Genomic DNA, 16,830 nt, shown 5'->3' with positions numbered 1-16,830 from the left:
TTTGAACGACATGCTTTCCAAACCGACGGACCTCAGCTGTACTTCAGCAGGAGGTAATTTGGAGATGGTTAGACTGAGGGGAGACCGGGGCTGTATCGTTGTAGCCTGCGGGATGGTGGTCGTAGCCTCGTAGGGATGAGTAGTCGTGCTTCGTGCAAGTGGTCGCTGTGCACATGTCAGAACCACAACTTAATCCGGTACAGTCCCTCGGGCGTTCAAGCAGATATGACATGGTGGGGGGCATGAATGGATGCGGAGCAAATCTGAAAAACGGTCAACTTGAACTTCGAAACTCACTCGCTAGGGTTCCACGTGGCCGCCACGCGAGGAACTTGAACCCCCAAGGGAAACCGGATCATCATCTTGGCCTACTCGCGTTAGCAGTGTGGGGAGGATGTCGGGGCGGTCCTATAGGCAGCAAGCCCATCGCTCTTGTAACCGGCACTCGGACTGAGGTTAATGATGTATCAAACACTAAACTGCTCATGGACCGAACGACCGTCAGAGGTCAAGAAAATATGATACTTGAATCCGTAGGTGTGCTCAAGAGTCTGTGCTGTCTTACTAAGATCTAGTCAAACCGAAACATAGCAGTAATAGTAGAAACCCGCAGTGTCGTACGGAGAAATGCTGCAGCTGAGGAGATCGTGCACACTCACGATCCAGCCTCTTGTTCGGGGTAGAGAGGGGGAACAGAAGCGTACAGCGGGGCTGCCCGAAGCGGGATGCTCTCGACGGCGTTAGGTCCATACTCGACATCCGCGCCGAGCGTTACAATCGTCGTAGGCCGCGTGCGATGCATCTTCATTGTGATGACCACCGTCTGCAGCGTCTCGGTCGCATCCTTGACGCGCTGAGCGAGAGCGTCCAAATCGAGGTCCGCGAGATACTGCTCCGCGGGGCAGAGGGGCAGGTCGGCGAAGTTGGCCGGTCGGGGCTCGGGAATAAGGCAGCAGCAGAACAGGATGCCGAAAGAGCGTATCTTCAGCGGACGAAGCATGGCCAAGATGGTCTCCTGCATGGGGGTGGAGTGAGTCAGCGCCAGCACGAGGATCACAACGATGAACGGGGCATACCACGACGTGCGGTATGTCCACTGTTTCCGGTTCGAGCGCTCCGCCAACCATCAGCACGATCTCCAATGCCCTGAGCTGCTGCGCGTAAGGCTTCTTCATCGTCGAAACGAGACTTCGCGTGAAGATGTCGACGTCGAAGCCCTGCAGACACATGTACTCCGGGGTAGTGTCCGTCATCACGCAGCGCAGGGAAGTGATATCCATGAAGTTTCCAAGGATATGGAGCGCACGGACATGGCAGCGCAGGCCGAGGAGGAAGAGGTCGATAAGGTTGGCATGACAGGAGTCGAGCGAGTTCCACGGGCTCTTGAGCTGCACCTGCTGCATCTGATTTAGCTCACGGATGCTCAGGTGTGCCTCCACATCGCGCCCCATAATATCGAGGTCTTCCTCCGCTGTCTCGAACCGGAAGACTCGCACGTTCGGGAATGCGTGGGTGTAGACGATCGTCGCAGGACAGTCGTTCCCGAAGAGCACAAGCTCCTCGACGTGGGGATAGACTTCGGCGTAGACGGGATCTGTGATTTCTGTGAGAAGCTCGCAGCCGTCCCCGGAAGGGCTCGTGAGCGTGTCCTGCGAGCCGTGCAGGAGCTTGATTGCGTTGCGGTCGTCCCGATCGTCGTCCTCCGTGCCATCGTCGGACTCGTCGGACTCAGAGTCAAATGCGGAATCTTCAATCATGGTGAGGTGGACATTCTCGAGTTTCGATTTCATGTTGCGCAAGAAGGAGGCTCCGTGCTTGCCAACGCCCGAGAGCTCCAAGATGGTGATAGTCCTCAGCTTCGCGAAAGCGTCGGATAGAGGAGGGCTCCCTGAGCCTAGCAACCCTTCTGTGTCGTGGATGCAGAGGGCCTCGAGAGCCAGAGATTCTGAGAAGTGAATGAGAAACGTAGAAAATGAGTTGGCGACTGGGGAAGATATCTCGAAAGCGAAGAACACGAGTTTCTTCAGGTGTCCTAAGCGTGCACCATCTTCAGCCTTCATGAATGCAATGAACGACAATAGAGCGCGCTGGTGTGTTATTGCAACGCCTTTCTCCAGAAGATAGCGCGGTCCCGAGCGATAGAGATAGCGTGAGGTCTTCATCAATGCCGAGAGGGTGCGCGGGGATGACAGTTCCATGAGGGACACAAGGATGTCGTTCACGAGCTTCTGCCCCATAATTTCTGGAAGAGCAGGTGAGAATAAAGCACCGAGATTGTGGTGGATGCACAAAAGAGCAATGTCTGCAACACAACTAGTTGGTTCATGTAATGCTGAGTAAATCCATACGTGAATATATTTTAAGGAGGACATACTGCATAGCAACTTGACGCAGTGGAAGCGTGCAGGGCTCATAGTCTCGTGGCCACCCTGAAGTCCCTGGATCGAAACCAGGAGTTGCTATAACTTGGGGCGCCATTTTTTGTTCTTTCGTTCTGCCGTGATTCGCCGATAGCACATCAATCACGGGACAAAAGACTAGAGGACAGGAGTATATCGGCGTATCAGATTCTACTAGTCTACGGGTAGCACTCCACTGGGAGATCGCGGAGGAGTGGAAGACTGGACTTGCTGCTCGGTCCGTGCCTCTCACTTTACATCTATGTCTCTCCGTGACTACCAATTGCTGGATTAATGTTTAAATCCTGGAGGGAGAATACATCTCTGAGTATCAATCAACGTCCCAATGCATGCACCGTGCTTACTCCACTGAATTGAGGGCAGGAAGAGGACCCCGCCGCGAGCTCGCGGACGCAGTGTCGTCATCGCGCGTAAAGTGTTGCCGCACCTCAACCTCCGTCATGAAGAGCGTTGGAACAGCGGACTGGTAGCGCCGGGCTACGGCACCAAGGGAGAGGAAAGCGAGAGACACCTCGATAGGGTGCAGTGTGCGCCACTGTACGTCCTTGTTCCCAGAGCTCTGGAAGGAATCGCTGTGATAGTGTGCGACGAGGTCGCGACAGTCGAGGATTAACTTCAGGCTAGTCAGCCGGAGCACCTGGGCAACCCACTGGACGGTGTTCTGACGATCAAAGAGGCGTCAGTATCAGTCAGAGCATGAATGCTAACAACTTACGAGTAGCAGATCGACGTCTAAGTCGGCGTCCCGGCATCCGAGGCGGACACAGAGGTGCAGTGTCTTGATCCTGGGGATGCGCGCCGAGCACAGGGCAGTCAAACACCGGACGTCCATGAATTTGGCCGCCTCGTGGATCGTGAGAAGGACTTTCGTTGGCCGACTATCGGATAGCACGTCGGAGAGGAGGTCGAGCTCAAAATCATGCATGAGAGAGACGTTGAGCCACCGTACGGTGCACCGGAGGCCCATAAGCCACAGGATGAACGTCGAGGCACCGACGATGTTGAGCGATTGCCACGAGCCATGCAGGACCTGGTGAGCGATGTTCAGTGTGCGGAGCACATCGTCGTCCACCCAACGAGACCGGTTCTCGCAATTGCCTGAGATGTTGAGGCACCTAAGGGCGGGGAACGCAGGGAGGAAGTGAGCGACCGATGGGGGAGTGGGGCTGTCAATCTCAAGCAACGTGAGCAAGGGATACTCCGAGATATGGTTTGAAGGGTATCCGGGACTCGAGACGTCCAATGCAATGAGAGTCTCCCGACTTTGGGCGAGGAGACGGACGGGATCGCGGGTGTCCGGGGCGTAGTGGCTGTCTGTGGCTCGAATCCACCGCTGGTCCTGGCAATCAAATGCGATCGTCGCCGTCACAAGTCTGGAACGCAGGATAGACAGAAGCTGAACACATCGCTCTCCAGCCGCCCCCAGCAGGAGGTCCTTGAGCGTTGTCAGCCGTGCTACTGCCATTCCCAGCCCCTCGCGTGAAGCAAGGATGGCCTCCGAGTGATCCATACGTAGAGTGCGCAGAGTCCCGCTTCGGTACACTTGGAAGAAGAGCTGTTGAAGTGCCGCCCCGGTGGTGGGAGAAATTGTGCGCATCGAGAGGTGCAGTGTAGTTAATAATGCGATAAGGTCGTCGGGCCCCAAGCTGGTTCTGGAGAAGGAGAGAAAGGAAAGAAGTGAGCGCTCTGAGAGAAGATGTACATCTCGCCGGATGAGCAACGGCGCGCCATGTCGATACAGCGTTCTAGAAGTCTGCATGAGTCTCGAGACAGTGCCTCTGTTTGCAAAGGCCATGACGACAAGAAGGGTGTCTACATTCAACTTGCAGTCGCTCATCTGTGCATACGATCCAAGCCAATGTCAGTACAGTACCGACACTATCCCAAGAATGATCTGACTCTCACCGTTTCGGTATGTAGTGGCTTGGGGAGGGCAGAAAGAGATAGACCCTCTCCAGCCAGGTATTGCACGTCATATATAATGATATGGACAATATCTTTGACAGAACACATAACGACATACCTTCAAGCTTCATGATCAAATCGAGAGAAAGTACCCAAAGGCGATGGTACGGCGTAACACATTTCGTTGCGCGAAAGAGATCTAAAGGAAACCTGTACACCGCGGTGTTCGAACCAGGGCCTAGCAACCGGCAATCGCCGCGCCACGTAGGGGGGACAATGGCAGGTCCGCGATAAGGTGCTCCTCAAGGTCTTGTCCTAGGTTTCGTCGTTGGAAGTCGATGTCTAGTAGTTGAACAATTCCTGCTTGAGGTCAAGGTCAGACGGCCGGCGGATGAGGTTCACATCATCGAATCCGCTTAGGCTCAGAGTCTTCCAATGGGAAAAGACAAGAGAACGTGAAGCGGTCAAAACGGGGTACATAACATTCATCGAACTACATACCGGCTTCCAGCTAGACACAACAGCGCTAATTGTCCTTGGAGAGGGATTTCGCCTCGCCGGTTCGCATGGTCGAATTACGTTGGGTGGAATGACAAGCGTTCGCTTGAAGATGGTTGAGAATGCCTGTGCATCAGTCGTGCTGACGAGACCCGCAGTCGCCAAAGCGCGCTGTCCTGCTATTAGAACTCACGGAGTTTCCAGGCAATCCTGGGACCGGCATAGGAAGACAATGGTATTCCGCACGGTCACTCGTCGGTCTTCGTTAAAGGGATTGTCTAAGATGGCGGTCATAGATAGGTCTGCGGAGATGAAGCGCGACTCCGCAATGGAACATCCTCCATGGATACCACCATCGTGGATCTTGACGTGGGTGATGATCGTCCTGAGGGCGAAGACATCTCTGTCAGCCCTGAGTATGTCTCGAAGAATCCTTCCGCATGGCCAATCTTGATCTTCAGGTACGTGATTCTCATGGTGGGCGAGAGGCAGAGGATGAAGGCCTACAGCGTTTTAGCGACAGAGCCGGCTTGGAGACCCGCGGAAAAGGGAAATCTCTAGAAAGGATTGGCGTGAGTCCACGTACGTACGAGGAAAGAAGTGTGGGGACAATGAAGCTCACAATCTCTGTACCATCGCTAGAAAACAGGGTTGGAGGCTATAGGTTGTCGGAGTTCCGGAAGTCTGATAGCATGACAGTCGTGCTCATCTACTGGAGTCACGGGTCAGTCAGATTCCGGAGAAGGTCGGGTATGTTACTCACTGATGGTCTGGCGCACCATCTTCGCCTGCGACGTCCTCATCCCAATAGACACCTGAGCAAGTTGCCTTCAGCCATCGAAGAGTATGAGGAGAACACGACGATGATCGCCTTTGCGGCTGACGGCCAACGAAGGGCTATCAAAGCAGAAAGCAGAACAGAGGGTGTTCCCTTCTTTCAGAGCGGTGGTATTCGTCTGGAGAGTCCGTAAGATTTAGGGTAAGGCTCTACAACGCTTATGGGCGCCGAGCGGCGTAAAGAATGGCCGCCCGAGCAGCGACCCCGCCACGTCCAGTAGCTTCTAGGCGGAAGCCGCGGTGTCTCCGCCACCCCCGTTACGCCAGAACCTATCAAAATGCGCGGACAACGATACAATCAGGATTTCAGACTCACAATGCACAAGCCTGACCAACGAAGCCGCCCTCAAGACCTCACTCGCCGCCACAGGTCGCTTTGGTACGTTACATCCTGAACCTACGGATGAGTGGTGTGGGATTGCCAATCAGTCGATTTCAGCATCCCGGCGGTGAAGGTGATGACACGGATGGTGCAGAGAGCTTCTGCGACACAACGCGGGAGGCAATCAATCCCATGACACGTCGAGAAGCGCACCGGCCAGGGGTTGCGGCGAGGACGCCTTCGCAGAAGAACTTCGGGCGCAATAGGAGGCCGGCCGGCGCAGAAATTGGATAACGTCAACAGCGAGAATCCCAGGCGGTTGGTGCGAAGTATAACGGCAATTCTGAATCCAGAAATCCACATTTGGGATGCGCGCATGCGGGCGCGACGATCTCCCGCGCGAAAGCGCCGTACGTATGTTTGTTATCGTGAAAGTGCGCGTGATCGACACACGGGCATTGTGAGACCTTAGCTGGTACAGGAATTTGTCTTCTATGGGTTATGAATAGAATGGGAATGAACGAATCAGTATCGATGTGAACGGTTGTTATACTTGGAATGTCATACTTAGCTTCCTGCGGAATCGGAGGAAGTTCTGCGATCGATCGATTCGAGACAGAGTTACAGCTTCAAGTTACAGCTTTACACCGGTAGCGATTTGCCACTAGGAGAGTCCTGTGTCGGGCTACAAGGATTATCTGGTATGACGCGTGCGAATTGCCCGGACAAATATGTAGCAAAACATTCCGCAAGCGCGAGGGATCGCTTCAGCCACAAGGGACCGTTTTTGACCTAGGAGAGCACTCTCACTGAGACGCGAAGGGGTACCGATCTTCAGTTTGGTATTGAACCGATAAATCAGCATCCGCGGTGCCCCCGGATGTTGGTAGACTACGTAGAAAAGGAACCTGTCACCGTACAAAGTTGCTTCGCAGATAAGGTGGACGTACGAGTGGCATCTGGCTGCATCTTCGCATGAGCGACAAGGTTGTCGCGTATGGAGTTACTCCCGTGAACTGGGCACTTCAACGCGCCGTTCCTCCTGTTGTCGTCTGTCGACGATTCTTGGAGGCACTGCCAGTTCGACAGAGCGAGCCTTGTACTGGAAATAAGTGAAATAGATAAGGATGAAGACAAGATCGAACGCGGGATGCCGGTGAGACCACTGGGATCTCAGGATGTCGCCAGAAGAAAAGTCTCCCCGGCACTTCGTCAGTGTTCGCAGAAGGGTGCGAGGCCCAGATATAGAGCATCCCCGTTGGATAATTTGGGGTGCGTCCTTCAGGAGGTGCAGCCTGCGGACCCGATGGAACGGACATAAGTCTCATCTGCGGTACCATCACGTGGACAGAGTTATATCATATGGAACGTACCCCTTGTGCTTCCGCAACCTGTGCACACCGCTCGCACTCAAAAGAGATGCCCGAGGACTGCAACTGATAGGCGCGGCGTGAGGCTAGCATCCGGTCCAGGGAATCGAAGGCTTGGATGACAGGGGTGGGAGCCGCGATGGATCCGAGTCATCTGCCTGCGTAAAGTTCAGCACTGACGAATACTGTACTGAGTTCACGACACATACTTGGAAGATGCTGCGCAATATCGGGTACAAGCAGCTCTTTCTATCCAGCCTCTTATCAGCCATATGAGCCGGTCTTCTTCGCTGAGGTGCAATCAAAGATGAGTCGATGACTCCTGTATGCGCATCATAGTCAACGGACAGATGGGTGCGCAATACGCCTACGAATTATGTAATTAATTGAGGACGTATAAGTTCATTAGTAGAGATGCACAACATACCGCCAACACAAGGAAGTGAATCCCCATAGTCACAGGCAGTCGCAATTTATGAAGCGCAAGGGATAGTGTGAATGCCAGCGTTCAGTATGGGTACGAATACAGATCGATACCATCTATTAAGAAGATGCGATATGCGTTTAGAAATGCTGAATACTGTCAGCATGTCGATAGACGGGGCGTTGGAAAGTGAGGGTTACAAAGTTGGAGGCGACTAGGAGTCGAAGCTGTGGCAGCCACTGTATCGGAGCCACAGTGTCGACACCGACGCATGAGTACTAGGTCGGCAGTGGAAGTCAAGCCGTAGCAGATGGCAGAGGAAACTCTTCGAGCGAAAAATCTAGTTCAAGTTTCAAGGTCGCCGTCCGACAGTGTCTCGGCGCTGGCAGGCTGCAGCGCGCTGCTGGCTTTTCCCTAGACGCCTGTGACGTAACGGTCACCGAGCCTCGGCCATGGCCCGTTGGGCCCGGGCACAGCCAGATATTGAACCCATTCGGAACCCACATGCATGATCATTGCGGTCAAATCTTCACACTTTGCGCACAGCTCTGAACGCACGGCGCGAGCGGAGTACGGTACAATGTGCAACTTGAAGGACCAATTTTTACATGGGTGAGTAGATCGCACGAGATGCTTCCGATGAAGTAATGAATAACAGCGCGTAGATTTAGGCCACACTACAGATGAGAAACCGCAGAACTTCAGAACTATAGCCTCAATGTTCATCCGAGGCCGATGTGTGCACTGACGCACCGCACATCATGACAGTTCGGCGCGATGTGCGCGTCGGCCCTAGCCTAAGCTCCGCGTAGCTCAGAGTTTTCCATCGGAATTGAGGCCGACGTGGTACCAGATCGCAGTCATATTTTCGCTGCGTGGCTCGATGGGGGTGACTCGTGAGAGCGACCTTGGAGAGCCAGACTCCGAGTCTCCCCTGCTGTCAGACGATTCTACCGGTTGAACTGAACTGCACTGTTCTCTCACCGCAGATTCGTACAAAAGTGTTGAAAGGACGCACCGCCTCTAAACACTCGCAGGAGTCATCTGAGTCTTAGCCGACTTGCTCGGAACTACCAACGGACAAGCACTTCTATCCGCTTTGAGAACCGCCCCCTCCTCCTCCATCGGGCCACTGGGAGAACGATTTGTGACCCTGTCAAGAGCGATACTCGCGATATCTTCGATTTTACCCCCGGAAACGTCACAGTAAGCAGTTCTATCATCTCGGAAACTGTCTGCCGAGCTGAGTTCTCAGATAGATATTTACTGCAGTGGTCCCGCGCGCGGGGTCCAGTTGAGGGCCCTTGGACTTACGGTCGTCTGCGGTCACATCTTCCTATCGTCTGGCAGTTCAACAGATGTTCTTCAGGTGTTTGTTTTAGCCACGATGTCGCTGAGCCTCCGTCCCTTCGCACAGGTACGCTATCGCTCCTCTCGGCGAACATTGACATAAGCGGGATCTAACGAGGATGCGGGGATTATAGGAAACATCGAATGCTCTTTTTGCAAACGAGGTGAGTCATACGACGTTCCTCCAGCGTTCTGCGAGCGAGGGGTGAAACGGACCGTCCCTTTCCAAGGGAACTCCCACTCGTCCAGTGAGATCACCATTGAAAGCACAGCTCGGCAGTATGGCGGTACCGATGCCACAGGGCATACATATCACCGGCCCAGCCATGGCCTACAGACCAATCGTCTAGCATCGGAGGCAGTGTGCTTTTCTTTATCTCTACGAGCTCCTGCAGGCTGCCGCGTGCCCTCACGTCACAGGCGTTCCTTGGAGTGGACGCACGCGCCTTCTTGAAAGCTGACTCATTGCCCTGGAATCCCGGCGGAGACTACTTCCTGAAGGCTGGATGAATGGCGTCCTCTACTGGAGGTACTTGCACCGGCTCTAGCGCATGACGCATGTTCGTCGTGTGCGCTAGAAGCGGTGGCAGGGACGCCCATGCGACCGGAGAGCAAGCTCGGCTCGTTCTGGTTCAATTGGTCCCGGTCCTCACACAGTTACGCCGCATCTTCCCCCTGTACGATATACCGGTCCTTCATGTCTCTTCTTTCCATCATATGAACCTCCCGGGCGGCCTGCCCCGCCTCTCGCGATCGCGGTAGACGTCCCGACGAGATCGAGGCCTACTGTAGTACATACGACCACTTCCTTTGTTACCGGCGGTCCACAGCTAAGTTGCACGTGGCAACAACCGTAAAGATCTCAGCTGCCCTTTTGAATAAATTGAGAGGACAACCAAAGTCACTTACTTGCCGTCCGTTGGCCTTGCTAGCACTGACAACGTGAAACCATTCCTGCAGTTCCAAGGCGCTAATGATCGCCGTTGCTGTATGGAGGTACCCGTGGGATCCGGCGTCTAAAGTGGTTACCGGGCGGGGGGGATCCCGCGTATCATTTTTCTGAAACACTTGCCTATTCACCACCACCACCCCCGCTTGAAGCAACTTCTAAGCCACATGAGCGCATACGCTTGTTGCGCCGGTCTATGCGGGACTGAAAGCCCGTAAAGAGATGTTTTTCCTCACCGCAAGTCCAACTACCCAAGATGGCTAGATGCAAGACGACCGCTGGAAGTGCAGAGCACCCTGAGATCGTGTCAAACGTCCAGGATTTCCTCGCGTTATAGTGACTCACCTCAGTGTGTCTGTTTGGGTTGTCCGAGAGCACAGGAGATTAGTCTGCTTCACGTCATCCCGAGGTATGTGTGTGTATGCATATCGATTTATTCCCATCTGACCAGCTCGAGCTGTTGCGATCATGGACCAATCTTAACGTTAGTCCTGTAGTTCTGCTGGAAAACGCTCGTGGATTGGTTTTACCGCTGCATCGTCAAAGTACCCGAGTTGACGACTAAGGGGGCCAATATATGGTACGCCGCAGTATTTGAACGCTCGATGTTAGAATACTACCTCCTCTTTCGGTTTTCTAGAAGCCAGCAGCCGCGGGAGACCAATTTTGCTGGATATCCATTGCGGAGAGGCAATGCTCACAGCGAACGTCCTATCTATTCGCGCTTCGCCAGACCCTGGTCGCGATTTTGCGAGCGGGAACCGCGTGAACCGTTGACATGGGCTGATACGAAGATCACCGAAGGTCCTTTCCCTCAGGGTGGTAGCGCTATACCAGCGGTGTCAAGGACCTGCCGTGCGAGGAATGGACAGAGCTCTCGGCCTCGCTTCTCCGAGGCTACACAGGATCGCGACCTTGAAAAGTTCGTCAACTTCGCGCACTTCTATCCACCGTGATATTACCACAAGATGCGCCTCAAGGAGTACGTTTGACAGGGGTGAGCACCATCTGTTGCACCGTACTATTAGCAGCCTAAGTCTGATCGATGGTCAGACCAGTCTGCAGTTGAGAAGCTCTGCCCAGCCACAGCCTCAGAGCAGTTCGTTCATGTTCGACATATACTATGCTATATGGAACGTCATGCCCAAGGCCTTCCCACCCTGTTCGCGGGGACAGCCTTCGGGCATTGCCCGCTGTGGGGCTGGCTTCTGCCGTGAAGTCCCAATCACTGCGAGAGTCCGGCTATGTCTTCCCTTCGAGGGAAGACGGCGTGTAGTTGAGGCGGTTATGGAGGATTCGCACGCCGCGTACCTGTGCATGAGGTATGTAGTCACTTCCTCCGACAACACCTCGCCTGAAGTAGCTCTGTATCAAGTGGCGTCTCGAACCGCCGATGGCTGCGTCTCCGGCCTTCTCTGCAGGTATCCATTTATTTTGTGGCACGGCCTCGGCTATTGGACAGCCTATGGAAGCCTCCGACATCGGAAGAATCGTCAGGAGCAGCGTCTCCGAAGCGGGGAGCGAGGGGGTGGAGAGCAACTCGCGATCGCTCAGGCGCGGACGCGGGTACTTGATGAGTTGCCGGGTGACACACGCATCTGTCACATGCACTTCGCCGGTCGGCATGCGCAAGCTGGCCAGCGTCCCCTCTGTCCCCGCTCGCCGAGCACACACGTCCTCTGCAGCTCGCCCATGGTGCGCCGGGCCACAGCTGTACGGTCCCAAGCGGTGCTTGTAAGTCAATGTACGCGGCGGTTATGATGAATCGATGATGGCTGATGGTTCAACAGCATTCATAAACTCAATCTTAGTAAACAATCGCCCCTCAAGGCTTCGTCATCCCGCATGCAAGGATTCAGCGATGATGCGATGCAAAGATGCTGTGGACAAGTTCGCGATATGAGGAACGTGGCCTATGGAAGCGCTCGACTCGGGCCGTGCACTGGCCCAGTCGCTTGCATCATCCGTTCTAGTCGGCCATAACTGTCGCCCCTCTCCTCCTTCAGGCTGAACTGTCACCCTCAACGAGTACAATGGAGCACCCCGCAATACCCGTGCAGCGGCTTCGGGCGGGACCTAGACTGCGCTTATCGTCTTCTCGTAACGAGCTCTGGGCGCCAACGGGCAAATCATGGTGAGCCGCTGAGTAGATGCGGAGATTGATACTCACCCACGTACCATGATTCTCGCCCGGTGCATCAGCCATAAATCGAAGCTTATTATTGCGGGTGAATCGTCGTCTAGTGCCACTGATATTGGTTCCGGACAGCGCTCGGCCCGAATGCGCTCAAGATTCACTCGCATTAGCCCAATACGGGAACTACCACGAGGACGACCCTTCACCGCTCACAGGCGGCGCGCGCTGCGAATCTCTCCCCTGTTTCCTGCAAATCCAAGAAGGTAGAGCGTTCTCAGCGCCTGGCGCACCACACCGGCGTATCACAGCCCATGGGTAGTGGCAACGTCCCGTCGCTGTATATTTGACGAGGTTTCCTTGTTGGGAACAAGAGAGAGAGGCCACACATCCACTGCCCTTCTGTGGAGGATGCGCACCGGGTCGACATTCTCACGTTGTGTTCGTGGGTGCCGTCCGGGGCTGGTTGGACCGTTGTCGTATAAGGCAATAATCACACTCGTGTACGCTGCGGGGCTTCCTTCGGAACGCTCATGATGGTGATCCACAGAACTGATGTTCGCCAGAACTGGCACTGCGTAGCATTCCGTATATAACCCTGCTTCTCCTCGGGCGCGGCATTCAAGCTCTGCGTCCACCCCCGCCCCCGGAGTTCCTCATCCCTGCGTCCACCTGCCATCTCCCACTTCTCCAGCATGCCCGAGTCGCCCAACCAGCAAGAGCGTCCGACTCTGCCGAGTCTCCAGGACATGTTCCCCGGTGAGTTGTGTCCACACATGTGGATCGGTACTAGTATCTCAGGCTTATTGTCCTTGTATCCAGACGTCCGATTTGAGAGTCTGAGGTTGCAATCCACGGAGCGGACACAGGACCCCTTCGCCACTCGCGACATCACGCGACCGCTATTCGAGGTAAGGAGTTTCCTCAAAATGTACGGCGCTCACTGCTGAAACGGCCTCCTGTGAACAGACTGTTCCCAATCGTGGCGGGCAGCACCATCAACCCCCCTCAGGACCTTCTCAAACCCTTGTTACGCGCAATACCTGTCTCTCTCCGGATCCATCTCGTGCATCCCACCGACTAGAGCCATACCCCCTTACCCGTAACCCCAGCGCGGGAAGCGTAGACTCTCAGCGCATCGCCGGGAACGCGTTCGCAGATCATCTGCCTCCTCGCCACAGCTCTGCATTGCCCGTCCAGACCCCAGTCGGCGCACACGCGGGCTCCTTGCGCGCTCATGCGTCGCACCCAGCACTGGCTAGCTTGGACCTGCCGACCTACGTGTTGTCTCCGGATGAGTGTCCCCCGGATGATGACCGCAGGCATGGCTGCGGTATATGCCACCGACGCTTCAACCGTCCAAGCAGTCTGGCTATCCACATGAACTCCCACACGGGGGCGCAACGTGAGTCAACCGAGTTCATATCTCCTTGAGGCGGTATTTGACAGTTTTCTCTAGCCTTCGAGTGCCCTTTCCCGGGATGCACACGTCGCTTTAGCGTTAATTCGAACATGCGCAGGCACTACCGCAACCACCGTGAGGGCGCCGGAGCACCTCCGCAGATGCCACAGTACCCACCCACCTACTACCGCACTCCAGAGCCGCCCCACCCCTATCACCAGATGCAGAGCTCGCCTTCCACCTCCTCTTATTCCTCATTCTCGGACAGCGATGATCGCTCAGACGTCGCAGTTGCGGGCGCGTTCCCAGACGAGCACCACATGCATCGGCTCCCACAGCAGGGCCGCACCCGCTCGCAATCGAACGACTTCCCGCCCGCCGGCGCGCATGATCGCGAGAGGTCTTCCTCTGCCTCGCGCCCCCGCTCCTGCACCGTGCCTGGGTGCGACTGCAACCAGGCGCCGATGGCGCTTCGCCCAGCATTCCAGCAGGGTTCCTCCGTCAGCAGTCTCTCGCCGAGACACCGCTGAGGACGCGGCCGGCGCTCCTGCTCCCACGGGCCACGCCCTCTCCAGACTTCGCCCGGTCGTTCTCGGCTAGGCTTCCCTGAGCCAAAAACATATCGTATCATATTAACGCGCGGATCAGGCTGCTTCGTGGCTCTAGTCTCATATCGATACTCCTGGTTATTGCTTGCTGGTCGTTCAAGTTGTATCTCGTACTAAGTTATGGACACGCACTCCGCTCGTCGTCTGCTCTCCATATGCTGTCATCGCTGTTTCTTGTCTTGCTGTCTTTCCGCTCGCCTGTGGCCTGTCTCGCATCACCCTCCCTCTTCTCGCCATCGTCTATGTACCGCTACTTGTCATATCTCCTGTATCGAAATTACATTGAAATCAAATGCAATGATTGTCCTTGTTCTCCATTTTGGATAGCATCTCGAATCTTACAAGAAGGGCCGCATCGGAAGATTGCACTTTGTCTGTCAATCAGTGCCCCTCCGCACCGACTCCAGGTCACTCCATTGGCGCGCCCGGCGGGAATCGTTGAAAATTACACAGGCTGGGTGTGCCACGAGTGTGGACCAGATACTTCGACTAACAGTGGTCTGGCGTGCTTCTCGATATCGCACCTGCGTCCATCCATCTGATGAACCGCGGGCTACTCGGGACCCTACTAGGTTTGATCGCCCCTTTCAAAGTTTCGGGCTGTGAGGTTGGAGCATTGGCGTGTAGCCCGGTGAAGCTGCCCCACACGAGTTCAGTCGAGCGGCACAAAACCGTATATGTTATGAGATGTCTTGGTCTGGGCGCCGCGGCGACTAATAGAGTGTATATGACCAAACACTACGTTCTCGCCGCTTCACGGCTAGAGGTCGGGGTGGGGCGAGGGGCTGCGACGCAACGACGTACCTTGTACCGGATGAATAGCTCTCGATGAGGACATGCCGTCGGCTACTAGGGACTTGTATTACTCCTCCTAGCCGTACTACTCCGAGCCGGCGCCCAGCGTTGGAAATAGCGACAAATAGGAGAGTGGACGCATGCACCGCCTGAGGCGGCCATGTAGAATCATGAATTCATTGAGGAATATTCTGCGAATATGAACAAGGAGGTTCGCGAGAGGCTGATCTTCTTGAAGACAGGTGCACAGTGTAACACCAACGAGGCGGCGAGCGCGCGACCCCCGCACCACCTCCGATACAATGGAAGGGCAGTGGGAAGATATGGTTATGATGTCGCTTTGAGGCGAAGGCTTTATCAAATGGACATGGCATATTGGATAGAACGGAGTCAAGCGGCGGAATAGGATGATAAGTTCCGAAAACGCACCTGTAGCCTCGAAGCTCCTACGACCGTCGGAAAGTGCCATGCAGGCGCAGCATTGAACCCCCAACCAGATTATCATGAAGACCGATGAAGATGTTGTGTTGCCACCAGATACTTGCTGATAGTTCGGCGACGAATAAGATTGTTGCTGGAGTCGTTGGCCGGCCGTATAGTGTTCAGCCTCTTCGATCAGAAGGAGGGTGTTACAATGTACAGGTACACCCTCCTTAAATGAGTCCGCGGACGACAGTATCAGAGATGAAGGCGTTGAGGGGCGATGTGAATGCCACGGGAGCTTCTCATGGCAGTCCGCTGCTGATACTGCTATGTGAGGGTCTCCGCACTCCGCACCCGAGCATACGCTCGGGTGCTGATTGGAGGCATTTCTTGAGTAATTCCGGGAATTAGGAATGCAAGACAACGGCGTGAGGTGTCGACTCATGTGAACGCGTTGTCCGGGCTGTCACTGGAAGAAGCCTGTAAGTTGCTAGTGTAGGATCAAAGTCATCGGACGTGCAATGCAATCGACTGCATGGACTGCCCTTTACGTTATCGAAGATACAAGTCATATCCGTATTTTCATCGTGGAGTCACTCGGCCAGAACGATCGCATCGGCAAGGCACTGCGCGGCCCTGTCGGGGGCAATTGAAGACGAGATACCACCGGGGAGTCCTCTCGGACTCCCCCACTGGTGGATCTGGCTGGTAGCGTTCCGATCTTGCTATGGTCAACAGTTCCCTCAATATACATGAGCGGTAGCGAACAGAAGAGATGGACGCACCAAGCCAGAGAACGGGGTTGAAAGTTGCATTGGGTCTGGATGCATCTCGAATCGAGGCACCTCATCACATGGCGATCGTCTCCACCGAGCTTGCATCATTGCATTTGGTGTCTTCAGGCATGTCGATAGAGGAATCCAGATGATAGGGATAAGGCAGGTCAAGCGATACTATCCAACGGCCCAGATGTCACCACGTCATGACATGGGAACTAGTACCCACACGTCCACGGGCAGAGGTAGAAACAACCTCCAGCCATGTGTGCGTGTCAATCACGAAAGACAGTATGACACTTACATTCGTTATATTCCACTTTGCTCAGATGCTGAGTCGGCGCAGCTCTCAGTACCGAGATTGGGTTTGGCAGCTTGACTCGAGCGAGTCCGTCAGGTGATACCTTGTACGTCCGCCCTACTACCGTAGCACTAGCACTGATGCCCTTTGTCAGATATTTGCGCTTTTTGGAGAACATATAGCGCAGGACGAAGAAACCCGGTCAACAAGCATAATCGCTGACAACTGGCAGATCGTGAATTGTGTACCAGCGTCTAGCGGAGTTGTTGGTAGACGACGCGTATATGTGGCGGTGTGTAGGATCATGTTCGCCGCA

General features: G+C 54.8%; 3 protein-coding genes and 1 non-coding gene across 4 annotated transcripts; 2 read left to right on the top strand and 2 right to left on the bottom strand.

Annotated features, from left to right (window-relative positions):
• Window positions 1-521: 521 nt before the first annotated feature.
• L226DRAFT_495066 (uncharacterized protein) lies at window positions 522-2,277 on the bottom strand. Its single transcript, XM_067677507.1, has 2 exons — window positions 1,077-2,277; window positions 522-1,015 (listed from the first exon to the last, which is right to left on the bottom strand). Exons 1-2 carry the CDS (start codon window positions 2,235-2,237, stop codon window positions 656-658), a joined length of 1,521 nt encoding a protein of 506 aa, XP_067529438.1. The 5' UTR covers window positions 2,238-2,277; the 3' UTR covers window positions 522-655.
• A 102-nt stretch (window positions 2,278-2,379) lies between these two features.
• L226DRAFT_t278 lies at window positions 2,380-2,462 on the top strand. Its single transcript has one exon. It is a non-coding gene; the product is annotated as a tRNA-Met (tRNA).
• A 298-nt stretch (window positions 2,463-2,760) lies between these two features.
• Window positions 2,761-4,095, bottom strand: L226DRAFT_617222 (uncharacterized protein; the record flags this gene model as incomplete). The annotated part of the gene is made up of 2 exons (XM_067686995.1): window positions 3,136-4,095; window positions 2,761-3,081 (listed from the first exon to the last, which is right to left on the bottom strand). Exons 1-2 carry the CDS (start codon window positions 4,015-4,017, stop codon window positions 2,761-2,763), a joined length of 1,203 nt encoding a protein of 400 aa, XP_067529437.1. The 5' UTR covers window positions 4,018-4,095.
• An 8,547-nt stretch (window positions 4,096-12,642) lies between these two features.
• L226DRAFT_312279 (uncharacterized protein) lies at window positions 12,643-14,240 on the top strand. The gene is made up of 4 exons (XM_067673817.1): window positions 12,643-12,968; window positions 13,032-13,120; window positions 13,179-13,614; window positions 13,669-14,240. The coding sequence occupies exons 1-4, from the start codon at window positions 12,905-12,907 to the stop codon at window positions 14,139-14,141; spliced, it is 1,062 nt and encodes a 353-aa protein (XP_067529436.1). The 5' UTR covers window positions 12,643-12,904; the 3' UTR covers window positions 14,142-14,240.
• The last annotated feature ends 2,590 nt before the right edge of the window (window positions 14,241-16,830 follow it).

The sequence above is a fragment of the Lentinus tigrinus genome (assembly GCF_003813185.1).
Source record: "Lentinus tigrinus ALCF2SS1-7 unplaced genomic scaffold L226scaffold_54, whole genome shotgun sequence".
In the NCBI taxonomy this organism is placed as follows: domain Eukaryota; kingdom Fungi; phylum Basidiomycota; class Agaricomycetes; order Polyporales; family Polyporaceae; genus Lentinus; species Lentinus tigrinus.
This window is presented reverse-complemented; position numbering and strand designations above follow the sequence as displayed.

Bases quoted from the DNA above. Each gene is read 5' to 3' on its own strand.
- L226DRAFT_495066 (XM_067677507.1), bottom strand. From the start codon at position 2,237: ATGGGGCAGAAGCTCGTGAACGACATCCTTGTGTCCCTCATGGAACTG. The intron at 1,016-1,076 runs GTATGCCCCGTT...ACCCCCATGCAG, and splicing joins TGGACATACCGCACGTCGTG to GAGACCATCTTGGCCATGCT.
- L226DRAFT_312279 (XM_067673817.1), top strand. From the start codon at position 12,905: ATGCCCGAGTCGCCCAACCAGCAAGAGCGTCCGACTCTGCCGAGTCTC. The intron at 12,969-13,031 runs GTGAGTTGTGTC...CCTTGTATCCAG, and splicing joins TCTCCAGGACATGTTCCCCG to ACGTCCGATTTGAGAGTCTG. The intron at 13,615-13,668 runs GTGAGTCAACCG...AGTTTTCTCTAG, and splicing joins CTCCCACACGGGGGCGCAAC to CCTTCGAGTGCCCTTTCCCG.